This window comes from Hemitrygon akajei, chromosome 8 (assembly GCF_048418815.1).
Source record: "Hemitrygon akajei chromosome 8, sHemAka1.3, whole genome shotgun sequence".
NCBI lineage: Eukaryota > Metazoa > Chordata > Chondrichthyes > Myliobatiformes > Dasyatidae > Hemitrygon > Hemitrygon akajei.
In genome coordinates, this window is record NC_133131.1 from 165,460,152 (window position 1) to 165,480,289 (window position 20,138).

Here is a 20,138-nt window from a genome sequence, read left to right on the forward strand (position 1 = left end):
TGGGAAGATGGGAAGGAGAATGGAATCATGGTTGGAAAAAGAGATAGGGAAAAGGGAGGGAGCAGGAAGCACCAGAAAGAGATTATGTAATGATCAATAAACCAATTGCTTGGAATCAAGTTACTTTGCCTGTCTCAGGGCTGGGTGTGTCTGCACCCATGCCAACCCTGCCCAACACTCCTTTGCCACCTGTCCCATAGCTCTCCTGCTGCTCTCTACCCCTCACCATTCCCAACTTACTTTGCTGCTGCCAGATGTACAAACTCTCCCACTGCTCCACATTGTCAAATACAGTACAGAGCTGTCGGGGAGGGTTTAAATTAATTTGGCAAAGGGGTGGGAACTGGAGCAAAGGGACTCAGGACAGGATGGATGGTAAAAAAGGATAGCATGCAGTCAGGATTTTAGGAAGTTTCACACTGAAGATAGGATAAAATTGCAGCCAGCAGAGTATCAGTGCATTAGGGATGCAAAATCAAAAAGGGTAGTAAATACAGTATTCAAAATGTTATATCACAATGCAGAGTATGAAAAATAAGGTGGATGATCTTGTTGCTCCATTGCAGATTGTCATGTATGATGTTGTGGCCATAACTCGTGGCTGAAGGATGACTGTAGTTGGGAGCAGAATTTCCATGGTTACACGTTATATTGGAGGGATAGGAAGGTAGGCAGAGGGGGTGGCATGGCTCTGCTGGTAAAGAATGGCATCAAATCAGTAGAAAGATATGATATAGGATTGGAAGATGTTGAATCCTTGTGGGTTGAATTAAGAAACTGCAAGAATAAAAGGACCCTGGTGGCAGTTACATATAGGCCTCCCAACAGCAGCTGGGATGTGGACCACAGACTATAACAGGAAATAGAAAAGGTGAGTTAAAAGGGCAATGTTATGATAGTCATGGGAGATTTCAACATGCTTGGGAATGGATCTGAACAGAGTGAGTTTGTTGAATGCCTACAAGATGGTTCTTTTTTAGAGCAGCTTGTCATTGGGCCTCTTGGTGATCAGCTATACTGGATTGGGTGTTAAGTAATGAACGAGCAGATTAGGGAGATTAAAGTAAAATAACTCTTAGGAGGTAGTGATCACAATATGAATGAGTTCAACTTGAAATCTGATAGGGAAAAAGTAAAGTCTAACATAGCAGTAATCAGAGGAGTAAAGGAAATTATAGTGGTATGAGAGAGGAGTTGGCCAAAGTAAATTGGAAGGAGATGCAGCCAAGGATGACATCAGAGCAGCAATGGCTTGAGTTTCTGGGGAAAAAAAATGAGGAAGGTGCAGGATAGATGTATTCCAAAAACAAAGCAATACTCAAATGGTAAAATGGGAAGACAAAGGATTGGGAAGCTTTTAAAACCCTACAGAGAGCAACCAAAAGATGAAATATAAAAGCAAGCTAGTAAACAATATCAAAGTGGATAGTAAAAGCATTTTCAAGTATGTAAAAAACAAGAGATGAGAGTGGATATAAGACCTGCAGAAAATAAGGCCAAGGAGAAGCCAGTTGAACTAAATCAGTATTTTGCATCAGCCTTCACAGTGGAAGACACTAGTAGTGTGCCAGACGTTGAAAGATGTGAGGGAAGAGGAGTGATTGTAGTTACAAGGGAGAAGATGCTCAAAAAAACTGAAAGACCAAAGGGTCCATACGTCACTTGGACCAGATGAACTGCACCATAGAGTCCTGAAAGAGGTAGCAGTAGAGATTGTGGAGGCATTAGTAATGATCTTTCAAAAAATCATTAGACTCTAGCATGGTGCCAGAGGACTGGAAAATTGCAATTTCTAAGAAAGAAGGAATGCAGCAGAAAGGAAATTACAGACCAATTAGCCTGACCTCAGTGGCTGGGAAGATGTTGGAGCCCATTGTTAAGGATAAGGTTATGGCGTACTTGGTGACACAGGACAAGATAGGACAAAGTCAGTGTGATTTCCTTAAGGAAATATCTTGCCTGACAAAACTGTTGAAATTCTTTGAGGAGATTACATGTGGGATAGATAAACAGGATGCAGTGAATGTTGTAAATTTGGACTTTCAGAAGGCCTTTAGCAAAGTGCCACACATGAGGCTGCTTATCAAGTTCATGAGTGCAGGATATTACAGTGAAGTTACTGGCATGGTTAGAGCTCTGGCTGATTGGTAGGAGGCAGCGAGTGGGAATAAAAGGATCTTTTCTGGTTGGCTGCCAGTGACTAGTGGTGGTCCACAGGGGTCGGTGTTGGGACCGCTTCTTTTTATGCTGTATATCACTGATTTAGATGATGGAATAGTTGGCTTTGTTGCCAAGTTTGCAGATGATACGAAGATTGGTGGAGGGCAGGTAGTGTTGAGGAAACATGAAGGCTGCAGAAATACTTAAGACAAATTAGGAGAATGGGCAATAAAGCAGCAAATGAAATACAATGTTGGAAAATGCATGGTCATGCACTTTGGCAATAGAAATCATTATGCAGACTATTTTCTAAACAGGGAGAAAATCCAAAAATCTGAGATGCAAAGGGACTTGGGAGTTCTTGTGCAGAACACCCTAAAGGTTAACTTGCAGGTAGAATTAATGGTGAAGAAGGCAAATGCAATGTTGGCATTCATTTCAAGAGGTCTAGAATACAAGAACAGGGGTGTAATGCTGAGGATTTATAAGGCACTGATGAGGTCTCACCTTGATTACTGTATTGTGAATAGTTTTGGGTTCCTCATCTAAGAAAAGATGTGCTGGCATTGGAGAGGGTTTAGAGGAGATTCACAAGGATGATTCCAGGAATGAAAGGGTTATCATATGAGGAACATTTGATATCTCTGGATCTGTACTCACTAGAATTCAGAAGAATGGGGTTGTGGGAGGGATCTCATTGATACTTTTCAAATGTTGAAAGGCCTAGACAGAGTAGATGAAAGGATGTTTCCCATGGTGGAGGAGTTTAGGACAAGAGGGCACAGCCTCAGGATAGAAGAGCATCCATTTAAAATAGATGCGGAGAAATTTCTTTCTCCGAACGGTGGTGAATTTGTGGAATTTATTACCACAGGTAGTTGTGGAGGCCAGGTCATTGGATGTATTTAAGGCAGAGCATGTTAGGTTCTTGATTGGACACGGCATCAAAGGTTACAGGGAGAAAGCCAGGGAGTGGGGCTGAGGAGAAGGAAAAAGGATCAGCCATGATCGAATGGCAGAGCAGACTCGATGGGCCAAATGCCGAAGCTCGCCTCTTACAGGCGTCTACAACTTTTGCAGTTATTACCCTTTTATATTTTGAAAACTGTACCTAAAAGGTTGACTCCCAGTGGGTATGGTTTAGGATTTACATCAGATGTGATACAAGACTTGTATGACTCAGAGGTTTTCAGTACTTTTCTGTTAGATAGCTCAGGGAGTGGAAAATGAAGAAATAAGGAATGCTAATACAGTACAGGATTGTGGAAAGTTTTAATCAATTGAAATAATTAACTCATCCCTGGAATTTCTGACTGCAGGTTATTATTCTTCTGTTCTTTCCTTTAATTCATCAGATAACTTGGGGAGTTCCTCCTGCTGCTTCTCTTCAATATTCCACATGAAGAATATGATGCCAGATGAAACCCTCAGACCTGTATTGTCCCCAAAATGTTGCTTCCAACATCCAAGTCTTGTATGACACCTGCTGAAGCTCCTAAATTCTAGCGCATCAGAAATATGAAAGAAAATGTTGTCATTTTCCACCAAAAGGATACTTGTGCTCCTTAGTTGGTGGAATTGTAGAGAGATGACAGTGCTGGATGAAGAATGTATGGCAATCATAACTAATCACCAATAGAATTGATGGAATGAATTTCCATCCTGTAACAGATGTGCTTGGCTTATTTTGTTGTGTTTTCATGGTTACATGTATGCAGCTTATATCCATTACAAGCAGTAGAACTCAGCTACTAATAACAGATCACAATCGGATTGCTGGTGTAAGACCATACGAGGAGCAGAAGCAGGCCATTCGGCCTACTGAGTCTGCTGAGTCATGGGCTGATCCAATTCTTCCAGTCATCTGCACTCCCCGGCCTTCTCCCCATACCCCCTAAAGCCCTGACTAATCAAGAACCAATCTATCTCTGCCTTAAATGCACCCACTGACTTGGCCTTCACAGCCATTCGTGGCAACAAATTCCACAGATTTACCACACTCTGATTGAAGTAATTTCTCCACATCACAGTTCTAAATGGACGTCCTTCAATCCTGAAGTCGTATGCTCTTGTCCTAGACTCCCCTACCATGGGAAATAGCTTTGCCATATTTAATCCGTTCAGGCCTTTTAACATTCGGAATGTTTCAATGAGATTACCCCTCAGTCTCCTGAATTCCAGGGAATACAGCCCAAGAGCGGCCAGACGTTCCTCATTTGGTAACCCTTTCATTCCTGGAATAATTCTCGTGAATCTTCTCTGAACCTTCTCCAATGTCAGTATATTGTTTCTAAAGTAAGGAACACAAAGGCGAGGGAAGAGATTGCTGAGCCTCTGGCTAGGATCTTTATGTCCTCGTTGTCCACGGGAATGGTACCGGAGGATTGGAGGGAGACGAATGTTGTCCCCTTGTTCAAAAAAGGTAGTAGGGATAGTTCAGGTAATTATAGACCAGTGAGCCTTACATCTGTGGTGGGAAAGCTGTTGGAAAAGATTCTTAGAGATAGGATTTATGGGCATTTAGAGAATCGTGGTCTGATCAGGGACAGCCAGCATGGCTTTGTGAATGGCAGATCGTGTCTAACAAGCCTGATAGAGTTCTTTGAGGAGGTGACCAGGCATATAGATGAGGGTGGTGCAGTGATGTGATCTACATGGATTTTAGTAAGGCATTTGACAAGGTTCCACACGGAAGGCTTATTCAGAAAGTCAAAAGGCATGGGATCCAAGGAAGTTTGGCCAGGTGGATTCAGAATTGGCTTGCCTGCAGAAGGCAGAGGGTCGTGGTGGAGGGAGTTCATTCAGATTGGAGGGTTGTGACTAGTGGTGTCCCACAAGGATCTGTTCTGGGACCTCTACTTTTTGTGATTTTTATTAACGACCTGGATGTGGGGGTAGAAGGGTGGGTTGGCAAGTTTGCAGATGACAAAGGTTGGTGGTGTTGTAGATAGTGTAGAGGATTGTCGAAGATTGCAGAGAGACATTGATAGGATGCAGAAGTGGGCTGAGAATTGGCAAATGGAGTTCAACCCGGAGAAGTGTGAGGTGGCACACTTTGGAAGGACAAACTCCAAGGCAGAGTACAAAGTAAATGGCAGGATACTTGGTAGTGTGGAGGAGCAGAGGGATCTGGGGGTACATGTCCACAGATCCCTTAAAGTTGCCTCACAGGTAGCAGGGCAGTTAAGAAAGCTTATGGGGTGTTAGCTTTCATAAGTCGAGGGATAGAGTTTAAGAGATGTGATGTAATGATGCAGCTCTATAAAATTCTCGTTAGGCCACACTTGGAGTACTGTGTCCAGTTCTGGTTGCCTCACTATAGGAAGGATGTAGCAGCATTGGAAAGGGTACAGAGGAGATTTACCAGGATGCTGCCTGGTTTAGAGAGTATGGATTATGATCAGAGACTAAGGGAACTAAGGCTTTACTCTTTGGAGAGAAGAAGGATGAGAGGAGACATGATAGAGGTGTACAAGGTATTAAGAAGAATAGACAGAGTGGACAGCCAGCACCTCTTCCCCAGAGCACCACTGCTCGGTACAAGAGGACATGGCTTTAAGGTAAGGGGAGGGAAGTTCAAGGGGGATATTAGAGAAAGGTTTTTCACTCAGAGAGTGGTTAATGCGTGGAATGCACTGCCTGAGTCAGTGGTAGAGGTAGATACACTAGTGAAGTTTAAGAGACTACTAGACAGGTGTATGGAGGAATTTAAGGTGGGGAGTTATATGGGAGGCAGGGTTTGAGGGTTGGCACAATATTGTGGGCTGAAGGGCCTGTAATATGCTGTACTATTCTATGTTCTATGTTAAAACTGCACACAATATTCTAAGTGTGGTCTCACAAGTGCCTTATAGAGCCTCAACTTCACATCCCTGCTCTTATATTCTATACCTCTAGAAATGAATACAAACATTGCATTTGCATTCTTCACTACTGACTCAACCTGGAGGATAACCTTTAGGGTATCCTGCACAAGGACTCCCAAGTCCCTTTGCATCTCAGCATCTTGAGTACTCTGAATAGTCTGCCCCTTTATTTCTTTAACCAAAGTGCATGACCATACATTTTCCAATATTGTGTTTTATTTGCCACTTCTTTGCCCATTCCCCTAAACTATCTAAGCTGCTCTGCAGGCTCTCTGTTTCCTCAACACTACTCGCTCCTCCATCTATCTTTGTATCATCAGCAAATTTAGCCATAAATCCATTAAACCCAAAGTCCAAATCATTAACATACATTATAAAAAGCAGCAGTCCCAACATCGACCCCTGTGGAACTCCACTGGTCACCCGTAGCCAACCAGAATAGGATCCCTTTATTCCCAATCTCTGTCTTCTGTTGATCAGCCAATGCTCCATCCATGCTACTAACTCCTATGTAATTCCATGGGCTCTTACCTTGCTAAGCAGCCTCTGTGCAGCACCTTGTCAAAGGCCTTCTGAAAATCTACTGCATCTCCTTTGTCTACCCTGCTTGTCACTTCCTCAAAAAATTGGCATAGGTTAGTCAGACAGGTCTTTCCTTTCAAAAAACCATGCTGGCTTTGGCCTATCTTGTCATGTGCCTCCAGGTATTCTGTAATCTCATTTCTAATGATCGATTCCAACAACTTCCCAACCACTGATGTCAGGCTAACAGGTCTACAGTTTCCTCTCTGCTACCTCCTACCCTTCTTAATAGTGGAGTAACATTTACAGTTTTCCAGTCATCCGGTACAATGTCAGAACCTATCGATTCTTTAAAGATCATTGTTAATGCTTCACAATCTCTCCGGCTACTTCCTTCAGAACCGTACTGTATAAGTTTGTAACTTTTGTTCCAGATGAAATTAACATGGCTCTTGCATAAAGCAGGCATGAATAACTAAATTAGAGATCCTGTAAATATTCCTGGTACCTTGAAACCACAAGGCAAATAAGTTGTGAGCTGTTATAATTTTCAGAGACAAAGTGAACCAGATCAGTAGATCTTGTCACGGGCAACACCCTAGATGTAATGCAGTTATGCTAGAGTCTCCTCATGCCCTTCTAGGATTTGCAACTACAGGCCAGAAAAGACCACATTCAAGCAGCCCCCTTCTTCTCGTCTGTTGGTACAGAAAATGCATATTTCAAAGGGAAAACACCTGTGGTAATGTAAACAATACAATACAATAGCAACCAGATACCCATGATCTTGCTGTTGATACTTCATCCTCTATGCTTTGGCAGAAAAATTTCAAAATCTGATGTTATAATCATATCCATAAGCTGCTATCACACAGGTCCCTAATCTGCATGCAACATTAAGGTTGTACAGTCTTCTAGCAACAGTCTGTATGTGTGAAAACATGGCCAAATAAACAAACAACTAGCAGAATGGGAAAGAACTGGAGAGCAATAGTGATAGGATATTCATTGGTTAGGAGAACAAACACAGGATTCTGTGGTTGAGAATATGACTCCTGGATGGTCTGTTACCTCCCAGGTGTCAGGGTCAGAGACGTGTCAGATCGATTCCATGGCATTTCTGGAGAAAGATGAACAGCTAGAGGTCATGGTACACATTGGTAAAAGGGGAAATGGATGTGGTTCTGAAGAGTGAATATAGGGAGCTAGGAATGAAGCTTAAAAGCAGCACCTCAAGGGTAGTAACCTCTGGATGGCTGCCTGTGCCATGCACCTGTGAGGGAAAGAATAGAAATGCATTGCTGAACAGTCTGTGCAGGGTGTAGGGTTTCAGATTTATGTATCATTGGGATGTCTTCCAGCAAAGATATGACTTATACAAAAGTGAAGAGTTACACCTGATCTCTTGAGGAAACAATGCCCCTGTGGGCAGATTTGCTGGAACCACTGAGGAAGGTTTAAACGAAGTTGGCAGAGGGATGGGAACCAGAGAATTAGGTGAGACAATTGAGCAGTTGGTATAAAGGTAGATGCAATATGTAGATTTGCGAGTGAGGAAGGATAGGCAGTGGATACAACATAAATACAGTGAGTTAGAAATGTGTTTACTTTAATACAAGAAGTATTAAGGATAGAGGGGTGAGCTTAGAGCATGGATACATACATGGAATACAATGTTGTGGCCATTAGAGTATATGGCTATAGCAGGAACAGGATTGGCTGCTTGATATTACAGTGTTAGGTTTTCCAAAAGGGATAAGGAGGGCAGTAAAGGGTCAGGGTGGGAGAGGGAGTTGAGTGGCATTGCTAATCATGGACAGTATAACATCACAGCTGTAGAAAGGGAGGAAATGAGTGGAATTCAGAAGTCAAAAACAGGAAAGAAGCTATCATTCTAATGGGAGTACTCCCAATAGAGTGATCGCTCCCTTCCAGCTTTTGATTCTCCAGTGGCCACCAGGGCATTGATCTGCAGATCAGAAGACAAATGTTAGAAAACTGCAAAAATAAGAGGGTGACTTCAACTTCCCTAATATAGATTGGCATCTCCTTATTACAAAAGGTTTGGGTGGAGCAGAATATGTTAGAGGGTCCAGAAAGGATTTTTAACACAGTATGTAGACTGACCATCTAGAGGAAAAACCATACTGGATCTAATATCAGATGACAAGAGCTCCATAGGGTTATATTTTGAAGATAGTCACAACTCCCTGACTTTTAGCATAGCCATGGATAAGGACAGAGGCCAAAGATATGAGGAAGCATTTACATGGGAAAGACTAATTACGATGGTATTATACGAGAACCTGGAAGCATAAATTTGGAACAGATGTTTTCAGAGAAATGTACAGCAACATTTTGGGGGCTATTTAAGGAGCATTTGCACTGGGATCCGGATGGGGTTGACAAAGGGAAAGGATGGTAGGGTAAAGAAACCATGGTTGACAAGGGAGACAGAACGTTTAGTCATGAGAAATAAGGAAACATAACTAAGGTTTAGGAAGCAAAAAAACAGGCAAGGTGCAAGGTTAATATGCATCAGGTAGTAAGTATCCCAAAATTATTTTGTTTTCCATATTCACTCTTTTTAGACCAATATGACTGAGAAATAAAGTCAACCCTTTTTCGCTTCTCAGTATTACGCAGAAGAACATTTAATTAAAGACGTATCAAGCAACAGGAATTCTGAACAAGATATTAATATTTTAGATGGCTGCATAGGATATACGTGTCAGTGCTCAGATGCATCAAGGAGGTTTCATCATTTGCCTCTTGAAGTGCCCAAGTATCCTTTAAACACTGCAAATGTATTTGACTCCACCACCTCACTGACAGTGAATTGCAGTTATCAACCACTCTACGTAAAAATAATTTATCCACAAACCCCCTTTAAAATACCTTCCTCTCACCTTTTTTTCTGAAATCCCTACCACAGGAAATAGATTTATCAATCTTATCTATGTGACTTTTCATTTAGTAAAAAAGTACATTTATAACCTAATGAAAAATATTGACTATTTTACCCCATATTAGATGGTTCAAATTCCTCATTTGTAGACTTTTCTCTTCTCTGCATACAACTCATAAGACCATAAGAGATAGGAGCAGAGTTAGGCTATTGAGCACATCAAGTCTCCTCTGCCATATCCCTCATAATCCCATTCTCTTGCCGTCTCCCCATAACCTTTGACATCGTGAATAATCAAGAAACTTTGCTTTCAATATACTGAATGACTTGGCATCCACAGCCACGTGTGGCAATGAATTTCACAGATTCATTACCCTCTTGCTGAAATAATTCCTCGTTATTTCTGTTCGAAGTGGTCTCTATTCTGAAGTGGTCCTAGGTTTCCCCACTGTAGGAAACATCCTCTCCATATCCACTCTATCTATGCCTTTCAATATTCAATAGGTTTCAATGAGATCCCCCTTCATTCTTCTAAGCTCCAGCAAATACAGGCCTAGAGCCATCAAATGCTACTTGGATATTAACCTTTTCGTTCTCAGAATAATTCTCGTGGATCTCTTTTGGACCCTCTCCAATGTCTCAGCACATCTTCTCACAATACAAGTGCAGTCTGACCAATGCCTTATAAAGGCTCAGCATTACATCCTTGCCCTTACTCATAAATGTTATTCTCGTCATATTGAATGAACATGGTTATTTACTTAAGACAATGGCAAATACAAGTTCCTTGTCATATGAATGAATCAGTTCATGGAAGATTTTTTTTTAATTTTCAAGTTATTTAAAATAAAACTTCTTATCACTGAAATTGCTCAATTATTCTCAGAATTTATCAAGTCTGATTCTATGTTCCAGTAAATATTTCAATAAAAGATTTCCTTCTGTTCAAAACATTCAATGCAATGACCTAATCTACACTATTATGATCTAAACAAGATCTAAACAATTACAATCTTATTGCAAAAAAATCTTTTTTCTAAAATCAGCTATTTTGAATTTGATCCTGGAAATACAGTGAATTAAATGCACAACTGGTTCCCCATAATAAAATTAATCTAGGTCACAGATATACCATTCATATATACGGATTAAAAGGAAATATCAGTTAATAACCATTGGTAGACATGGAATGATCAATCCATTCCTTTAAATATTAATATTTTATCACATCAAAAGGATGATCTTGTGGTAGAGATTATTTTATAAAGATTTAAGCTAATCTACTCATTATGTGAAATGATTAATGGATCATGAATAATGGGTGTTAGTCCATGAAACCAAAAATTAAAGTTTATATCCATTAGTGATGTACATACAATAAAACAATTGATGGGATACAAATGATTCAGACCTGCAACCGACAGCAGAGCTCTCGACTGTGCATTACCAATGTCACACGTGTAGTGGTCACTATCAATTTTCTCTAGCTGATTAATTTTAAGGCTTAGTAAACTGCCCTCCTGTTTCATCTCATACTTCTTGCTTGACTTTATTTCTGCCATCCCTTTTCTCCAGACAGCCCTGTCTGCTGGCTGTTCAGTTTCACACTCAAAAATTACAAATCCTTTCTCTTCAGTTTTAATGTCATGTAACTCCTTGACAAATCGATTTACAACTTCTGGAAAAGATGTAAAAGTACAAATATATTCACAATTAAGATTAGTAAATATAACATACTCGGATAACTACAAGTTAAATACTGAATTGATACTGAGTAATTCAGCAATTTTTAGCATAGAATCATTATGTCATACAACATGAAAACAGGCCTATCAGCCCAATTGGTCCATGCCCACCAAATGCTCCATCCAAGCTAGTGCTATTTACTAGTATTTGGCCCATAACTTTCTAAACCTTTCTAATCCATGAATCTGTCCAACTGACTTTCAAAAGTTGTTATTGTACCTTCCTTGAACAATTCTTCTGGCAGATTATACACGGAGATACCTCTATATTTGTAAAAATTAAGTTGCCACTTGTTTCTCTTAAATCTTTCCCTTCTCATGTTAAACCCACACCATAGTTCTTCTAATCCCCATTAAATACTATAATGCAATCCCGACAACGTAGTCATTCCCTTCATATTTCTCAGATCTACCCACAAAGTCTCACTGATGATCCTTCAGAAATGTCATCTGCTGTGACATTCCCCTTAATCAAAAATGCAACACACCCCTCCTCTTCTTCCCCCACTTCTATCCTGCCCAAAGCACCAGTGCCCCTGAACATTAAGCTGCCAAAATCATCCCTTCTTCAGCATGTTTCTGTAACGTCTATAATATCACAGTCCTACACATATACCAAGCCCCAAGTTGTCAAACCTCTTGTATTGAAATAAATGCGATTCGATCCAACAGGCTTTCCTCACTCCTGGCCATTCTCCTGCCTGTCATGTTTATTCAATTTGCTATCACAACTTTCAAATCACTTTCCAACCTCTTCTTTGCCTCCCTGAAGCTTGGGATCCCACTTGCCTGACAATCCAGTTTAAACTCACTCTAATAGTAGGGAGTTAGGATGATATGGAGCGCACTTCAGAAAAATGTGAAAGCTTAGTCTATGATTAAAAAGACAGGCACATTTCCCACTTTAATAGAGGATTTTAAAAATTCACATTTACACCACAGCTTCCTCAATTCAATAATGTCTGTATTATCCAAGACCTTTTCCGAAGTTCTCCATGAATCAGCAGGCAGATTACCCCCAACTTTCTACCCATATAGATGTATAATCAGTTGGGCAAAAGAAAGGGCAAAACTGGAACCCAAAGCAAAACCTTATTTCCAGTTTCCCTTCCAAGATTATAGGGAAATATGTATCACTTTAAACCTTGTTTTAATGTACCATTCAAATCGCACAATATCTAAATATTCGAATGCAAAATTATCATCTAGTCCAGGTGTTATATCACTATATGGCATGGAAATTAAAAGTGCAGTCATAACATTCAGCAACACAAGCATTTTATTTCAATTAATAATTTGTTGTTTTTCTTGTAAATTAATTGGGGCTCAGCCACTTAACTCTAGACTTAAATACAGCCTATAAATCAATAGTGAGTGGTGATTCTTGACTGAATAAATATCTGCAATATCCTAGTACACTCACACTATAGTTAAATTAACAAAGAATAAAGATGCCAGAAGTTGAAAATATAATTAATTTTTTATTTACCTTTTACAGTGACTGTGGCTTTAGATTTAGAAACCTCTGCTCTGCATTCATACTCTCCAGCATCTTTTGTCGTAGTTTGATGGATTATCAATTGGCTTACAGTTCCATGATGAGATACTTCATACTTAGTGCTCTTTCTAATTATCTTGCCATCCTTAAACCACTTCATTGAAGAATCAGGCTTAGAGGTTTCGCAGCACAGCACAATATCTTCACCTGTTATTATCACCTTGTCTTCAAGGTGCTTTATGATTTCAGTCGGTTTTTCTGAAACATAAAAAAAATCAATATTCACACATTTTCTAATTTTACATAGGTCTTTTAAAGTGTTATATTAATTTGCAAACTACTCCATGAAATCACTTATTCTTTTGTAAAGGTACGACAGAGAAATGGATATCAAATGCAAAGTTTTAAACATCTCTAACAGGCTCTCCCTTAATAAGTGAGACAAGTCACTCATGCAAAAGTCACCCAACCACTCAGTAGGCTGATCTTGGAAAGTCAAGGGAAACTAGAAACCAAGAGTACACTAATTTGAGCAATATAGTGGTCAGAAATATAGTGTATAGTATAATATTGTTCCTTGCTTCTGAATGAGGTAATGAACTTTCACGACAAGGGGTACATTTTCTTCCGCATATGAACAGTATGAATGGGACTTGCTTGCTTAGTTAACTCTAAAAATCAATTATTCATTCCTACCTCTCAATAATTTTACTAAATCATGTCTATTCTCAGTTAATACTGAATGACCAGCTATGAAAACAGTTAATCTCATATAGAAGAAAACATAGAAACATAGAAAACCTACAGCACAATACAGGCCCTTCAGCCCACAAAGCTGTGCTGAACATGTCTTTACTACAGAAATTACCTAGGGTTCCCCATAGCCCTCTATTTATCTAAGCTCCATGTACCTATCCATGTACCTATCCAGGAGTCTTTTAAAGTACCCTATCATATCTGCCTCCACCATCGTTGCCAGCAGCCCATTCTACGCACTCTTCACTTATGCGTAAAAAACTTACCCCTGACATCTCCTCTGTAACTACTTCCAAGAACCTTAAAACTGTGCCCTCTTGTGTTAGCCATTTCAGCCGTGGAGGAAAAAAGCCTCTGACTATTCAGATGATCAATGCCTCTCATCATCTTATACAGCTCAAATGCAAAATCTCTTCTGCTATCCAAATCTACATTACATTAGTTCAGTGCTACTGTTCTTTGATCAGTAATGTTCTTGGATAAATACATGTGATACTTGCATATGTTTTTAACAACAATATGTTTATTCAGAGAAGTTACTGTAACCCAGAAAAATAGCACTGGTTCTACACCAGTTCCAAGAAGGGCACTCCCCTTGTCCAGTTCCTTATCCTATTTCCCTATAGCCCAATGATTTATTCTTAAGATCAAGATTAATATCACTGACATGTGTTGTGAAATTTGTTGCTTTGTGGCAGCATACAGTGCAATACATGCACAAACTATGCTGCCTGCTTAGACAGTGGGTAGAATGCTAACAACATGAACAGTGATGTTTTCAGATCATACCTTTTACCATCAAGGAAGCCTTAGATTTGAGATTCCGCACATTGAAAACAACTTCACCTGCATCGGAAAGAGCCGCTTCCTTAATGTTGAGTATATACTTTCGACCAATATTAAATGCTTCAAACCGTTCATTGCCTTTCACTAACTGCCCATTAACAGTCCAGTAATATTCATCAATGCTTTCATGAGAAAGTACACATTCAAAAGATCCACTTTCTCCCTCTTTAACCTCTGTGCTCTTCAGCCGCTTTGTGATTCCAATGTTTAGATCTGCAATAAACAAAAGTATTTAAAATGAAAATCAGACATATTTTTATTGAATGGTCAAATGGACAAATGAAATCAATAATATTTGTTAAAGGAGACCTATTGATCAATTCTTTGAAATATTATAGCATTAACACTTTGGAATACTATGTACTTGGCTTGCTTTTGTTTGTGATCTCACCCACTCTTTCTTGTTGCGGATTTGCGGGCTGGGGGTTTGGGCGAACTGTCAGTTTTTGTGCAAGGGAGGGGTTGGCAGTGTTTGGATTTGAGAGTTTTGTTTCTTTTTCTTTTGGTGTGCAGAGGTTTGATGTCTTTCTTTCAAATATTTATGTCTTTCCAGTATTCTATGGCTACCTGGAGAAGACAAGTTTCAGAGTTGTATTCTGCAAATATACTTTGATAATAAAATGAATCTTTGTTAAGAGTATTCCCAATAAACAAGTATATATGGGTAATATTCTTTAACAGGCCGAGTACATTGCAAATAGATGCAACACGCTGTAATCGCTTCTCTGTAATGTTTCACTGCTAAGGCTATTGAAATGGCCTCTCTGTAATGTTCACTGCTGAGGTAACAGTTTCTCTGTAGCAGCAATGTTTGGGTTATGGCTGGAGATAACAGGACTGTAGTATACATGTTAGCCAATCAGGATTTTGTTGCTCTGTCTTGTGAATCTGGTAGGAGATCTTTTGTGGGCTTTTGCCAGCGAATGAAGAGATTTGATAGACTGCTGGGCGGGGTGGACTCGGAGCGAGGGTCCGAAGGGCAGTGACGATCGGAGGAGGTTGATGGTGAATGATCGACTTATCTGAGCTCCAACTTTGTGCAACAGACTATTTAATAAGATTGGGACTTTTAATCTTTTTTTTCGTTTCTTTACTAACCATATAGTCAAAGTAAGAATTATAAAGTTTAATCGTATATTGTGTACTATTTGCTATTTCGGGGTACTGATTTGTAACAGGGGTCACATCACGCAGCATCCACCCAAACGAGATTTCTTAAGTTTGGCCGGGCCGGGGGCTATCACCCCCTATATTAAGCCACTAGCCGAAGTGAAAGTTACAGAGAGATGTAATGGTTGTAGGTTTGTAAACACATAGGGACATAATAGAACCAGAGAAGTACAGCACAGAAACAGGCCCTTCAGCTCATCTAGTCCATGCCAAAACTATTTAAACTCCCTACTCCCAATAATCTTAATATCTTTTGAAAACCAAGGTTCCCGACACTTGTTGGCTTTATCTTTTATTCTGACAAGCACATATAAGCTTTGTACTCTCAAAATTTAATTTTTAAGGCCTCCCACTTTCCAAGTACACCTTTGCCAGAAAATAGGTTGTCCCAATCCACACTTGCCAGCCACTTTCTGATACCATCAAAATTGGCCATTCTCCAATTTAGAATTTTAACCCACAGAACAGATCTATGTTTTTGCATGTTTATTTTGAAACTGATACCATTGTGGTCACTGGATGAAAATTTCTGTCACCCGCCCAGTCTCATTCCCTAATAGCAGATTCAGTATAACTGCTCTCTTGTTGGGACTTCTGTGTACTGATGAAGGAAACTTCACTGAACACATTTGACAAACTCTATCCCAGCTAGTCCTTTTGCAGTATGGGAGTCCCATTCAATCTGTAGAAAGTTAATATCACCTACAATATCAACTGTATGTTTCTTGCAATAGTCTCTTTACAAATTTGTTCTTCTAAATCTCTTGGACTGTAGGGTGGTCTTTAATATAGCCCCATTAATGTGTTCATACCTTTCTTCTCTCTCAGTTCCACACATAACGCCTCACTAGTGGAGTCTGTCCTGCTGGAGCACTGCTGTGACATTTTCCCTAACTAGTAACACCACCCCTCGTGCTCTGTCACATCTAAAACAATGGAACTGCAGAATTTTGAGTAGTCAGTCCTGCTCCCCTGTAACCAAGTCTCACTAATGGCTACAACATCATAATTCCAGGTGTGGATCCATGCCCTGAGCTCATCCACCTTTCCCACCATACTTCTTGCATTGAAACGTTCGCAGCTCAGGACACGAGTTGCACCACACTCAACCTTTTGATTCCTGAATTTGTCTGAGTTCTTATCAACATCGACCTCCACAACCTCTCCACTAATTCTTTTGGCACTGTGGTTCCCATCCCCCTGCAACTCTAGTTTAAACCCCAGTGTGCAGCATTAACAAACCTTCACACTAGGATATTAATGCCTCTCCAGTTCAGGTGCAAACCATTCCTTCCACCTTCCCTAGAAGAGAGCCCAGTGATACAAAAATCTTATGCCTTCTCTCCAACACCAGCTCCTTAGCCACGTGTTAAACTATAAAGCCTTCCTAGTTCTGGCCTCACGAGCACGAGACAGGTAACAATCCTGAGATCACAACCCTGGAGTTCCTGCCCTTTAACTTAGCACCTAACTCCCTGAACTCACTATGCAGAACCTCTTCACATATCCTACCCAGATCATTGGCATCTACGTGACCTCTGGCTGTTCACTCTCCCATATAAGAAGTCAGTCTGAGATGGCCTGGACCCTGGCACCTGGGAGGCCACATACGATTCGGGAATTTTGTTCTCGCCCACAAAACCTGCTGTCCATTCCCGTAACTAACAAATCCGCTATCATTGCAGTGTGCCTCTCTTTCCCCTTCTGAGTCTCAGCAGCAGACTCTGAGCCAGAGACCCAACCACTGTAACTTTTCTCTGTTAGGTCAACCCCCGCAACAGTATATAAAGTGATCAACCTGTCGTTAAGGGTAATGGCCACAGAGGTATTCTGCACTGGTTCCTTAACCCCTTCCCCCTTCCTGACTGTCACCTAGTTTCTTCTGTCCTTCACCCTTGGTGTAACTACCTCTCTATATGTCCTATCAATCACCCCATCAGCTTCCTGAATAATCTGGAGTTCATCTAGTTCCAGCTCCAGCTCCTTAACACGAGTTATTAGAAGCTGTAGCTGGATGCACTTCTTGCAGTCGTAGTCGTCAGGGACACTGGAGGACTCCTTGCCTTCCCACATCCCATAAGAGGAGCATTCAGCTATCCTGCCTAGCACCTCTATGGTTCTAACTGAGCAGATATAAAGAAGGGAAGGAAAAGAAAACTTAACCTAGAGCTTTTCTTTTCTTTGATTTCTCTGACTGAAAGCTCAAAGATCACTACTCTGATTCTGTCCACTCAGACGATGGCCGTTACAATGATGTTAGCAGACATTACATTTCTTAATATAATCTGACAGCTAGGTTTCCACAAGCTTATTTAGTGGAATATAAAAATACAAAATTACCAAAGTTTAGTTCCCTCAGATAGCTTATTTGCATAAAATAGTATGAAAAGATATTATGAATTTCGTAATAGAAAAAAGGAGGGAATAAAAAGCAGTGAACAAAACCAATCAAAAGGGAGGGAACACAGGACAAAAACACAAGAAAATCTACATATACTGGAAATCCAAGCAACGCACACGAAATGCTAGAGGACTTCAGCAGGCCTGGTAGCATCTATTGAAGGGAATAAAGAGTTAACATTTTGGACCGATACCCTTCATCAGATCCTGATGAAGGGTCTCAGCCCAGAAAGTCAACTCTTTACTCTTTTCCATAGATGCTACCAGGCCTGCTGAGTTCCTCCAGCATTTTTGTGTGTGTTCATTGGAAGGAGGAGGGGCACCAGAGGGATGTGATGGGCATGTAAGGAAAAGAGAAGGAGAAAGGGGGGAAATTATCAAGGTTAGAGAAATCAATATTCATTCCATAAGGCTGGAGGCTGCACAGAAATTTCTTCCTCTTGTTTTAAAAATTAGTTACCAATCTAAACTTGACATCTAATGGTAATACCTACCTTGTATAGTGACCTTTGCATTTGCTTTATCACTGCCTATGTCACAAGTATACACTCCTGCGTCACCTTTATTCAGGTCATGTACCATAAGACAAAGTGTTTTTCCAGCCTGCAGTATTTCATATTTGTCACTTGAACCAAGAACCACATCATCTTTTTTCCAGACGGGTTTGACCTTGGGTTTAGATACTTCACACTCCAGTGAAATCATTCCTCTTTCCTCCCCAACAACGTCATCCAAAGATTTCATGAAAACCACAGGCTTTTCTGCAATGAGACAGAAAAAAAACTTAATTTTCAAAATCCCCTTGTATAACTGACATTTTTATTGGCATTCAGAAGCCTAGAAATCAGACTGTATAATGCCTGCTTTTTAGACACAACATGATCCAATTGTGACTTCATGCAGAATAAATAAACTCAGATTATTTCTAGCTGAAATTACACCAAATACAAAATTAAACCAGGCATTTGATAGGATATTACTGCTATTCTGCCTGATATTTTCTTGGTATGAGGCATGAACCTATTGAGCCCATTCTTTTTTAATGCATAAGCAGAAAACTCTGGATTATTGCTGGAATCATGGAATCATGAAAGGGGAAGAATTACAGCTGTCCAGTAGACCATGGCTTTTGTGTTGTTTGAGGTCTTGATCTTCAAATGCTCTTTATCTCATTTGGCCAAATGGTGTCTGAAGTCCTGGAGGTGATCGTGAATATTATCAATGGTGTCTGCTTCCACTGAAAGGTGTCTCTCAAATATGGAAGTGATGCAAGCATTACAGGATCTTAGCATCAATTTTTATTATCAGAAAACTCTCTGGTATAGCCTTGGTAAGTTGGTAAAGAATCGCTCCTTTGACACTGATGAGAAACAACCTTTGAACATGTGTAATGTGAGTGCTATATAGATACTGTATTTTCAATACTGAACTCTTATATGTTTCTTATTTTTTTCTCCGAAATCCTCCAACTGAATTGGATAGATAAGTGAACCAACCTCAGAGTCTTTCAAGCCTTATTTTTCTTCCACTCAAACTTGGGAAGGACAATTTGAGAGGATACTAACAATGTCATAAAGTCATAGAAACATACAAAACAAACAGCACAATACAGGCCCTTGGGCCCACAAAGCTGTGCCAAACATGTCCTTACCTTAGAAATTGCCTAGTATAGAAACATAGAAAACCTTTAGCACAATACAGGCAGATGAAGGATTATGGAAGTTTTACTGTATACCTTTTCAGCACTTGTGTCAATACATCTGCCAATGTCATTATGCTCTGCATAGAAACAACACTCATTTACAAAGGGACTGAATGAGAGTAGTCTGTCCTTTGAGTTGGGTGCTGACTGACCAGGCAAATTTTGACACATGAATCCCAACAGCAAGGAGATTTCCTTCATACATCTCCAACAACACACAAGAACCATTTGAGCAGTAACCTGACAGGAACATCCAGCTGGATATTTTCAGCAGGATTAGAACACTACAACACAGAAACAGGCCTTTTGGCCCATCTAGTCCATACTGAACTATTAATATGCGTACTCCCATCGACCTGCACACAGATCATACCCCTCCAATCCACGTACCTATCCAAATTTCTCTTAAATGTTGAAATCAACTCTGCATCCACAAGTTGCACTGGTAGCTTTTATCACACTCTTACCACCCTCTGAGTGATGAAGTTTCCTCTCAAGTTCCCCTTAAACATTTCACCTTTCACCTTCAACCATGACCTTTAGTTATGTTTCCACCCAATCTCAG

General features: G+C 40.2%; 1 protein-coding gene across 1 annotated transcript in view; it reads right to left on the reverse strand.

Annotated features, from left to right (window-relative positions):
* The window catches only part of LOC140732397 (obscurin-like), a 530,964-nt gene that overhangs the window by 390,074 nt on the left and 120,752 nt on the right, over positions 1 to 20,138 (reverse strand). The window contains exons 24-27 of the mRNA XM_073054987.1: positions 18,366 to 18,632; positions 14,245 to 14,514; positions 12,691 to 12,957; positions 10,868 to 11,134 (exon numbers count right to left, since the gene is read on the reverse strand). Of these exons, the coding sequence (XP_072911088.1) occupies positions 10,868 to 11,134; positions 12,691 to 12,957; positions 14,245 to 14,514; positions 18,366 to 18,632 (1,071 nt within the window). The remainder of the gene's footprint in view (positions 1 to 10,867; positions 11,135 to 12,690; positions 12,958 to 14,244; positions 14,515 to 18,365; positions 18,633 to 20,138) is intronic.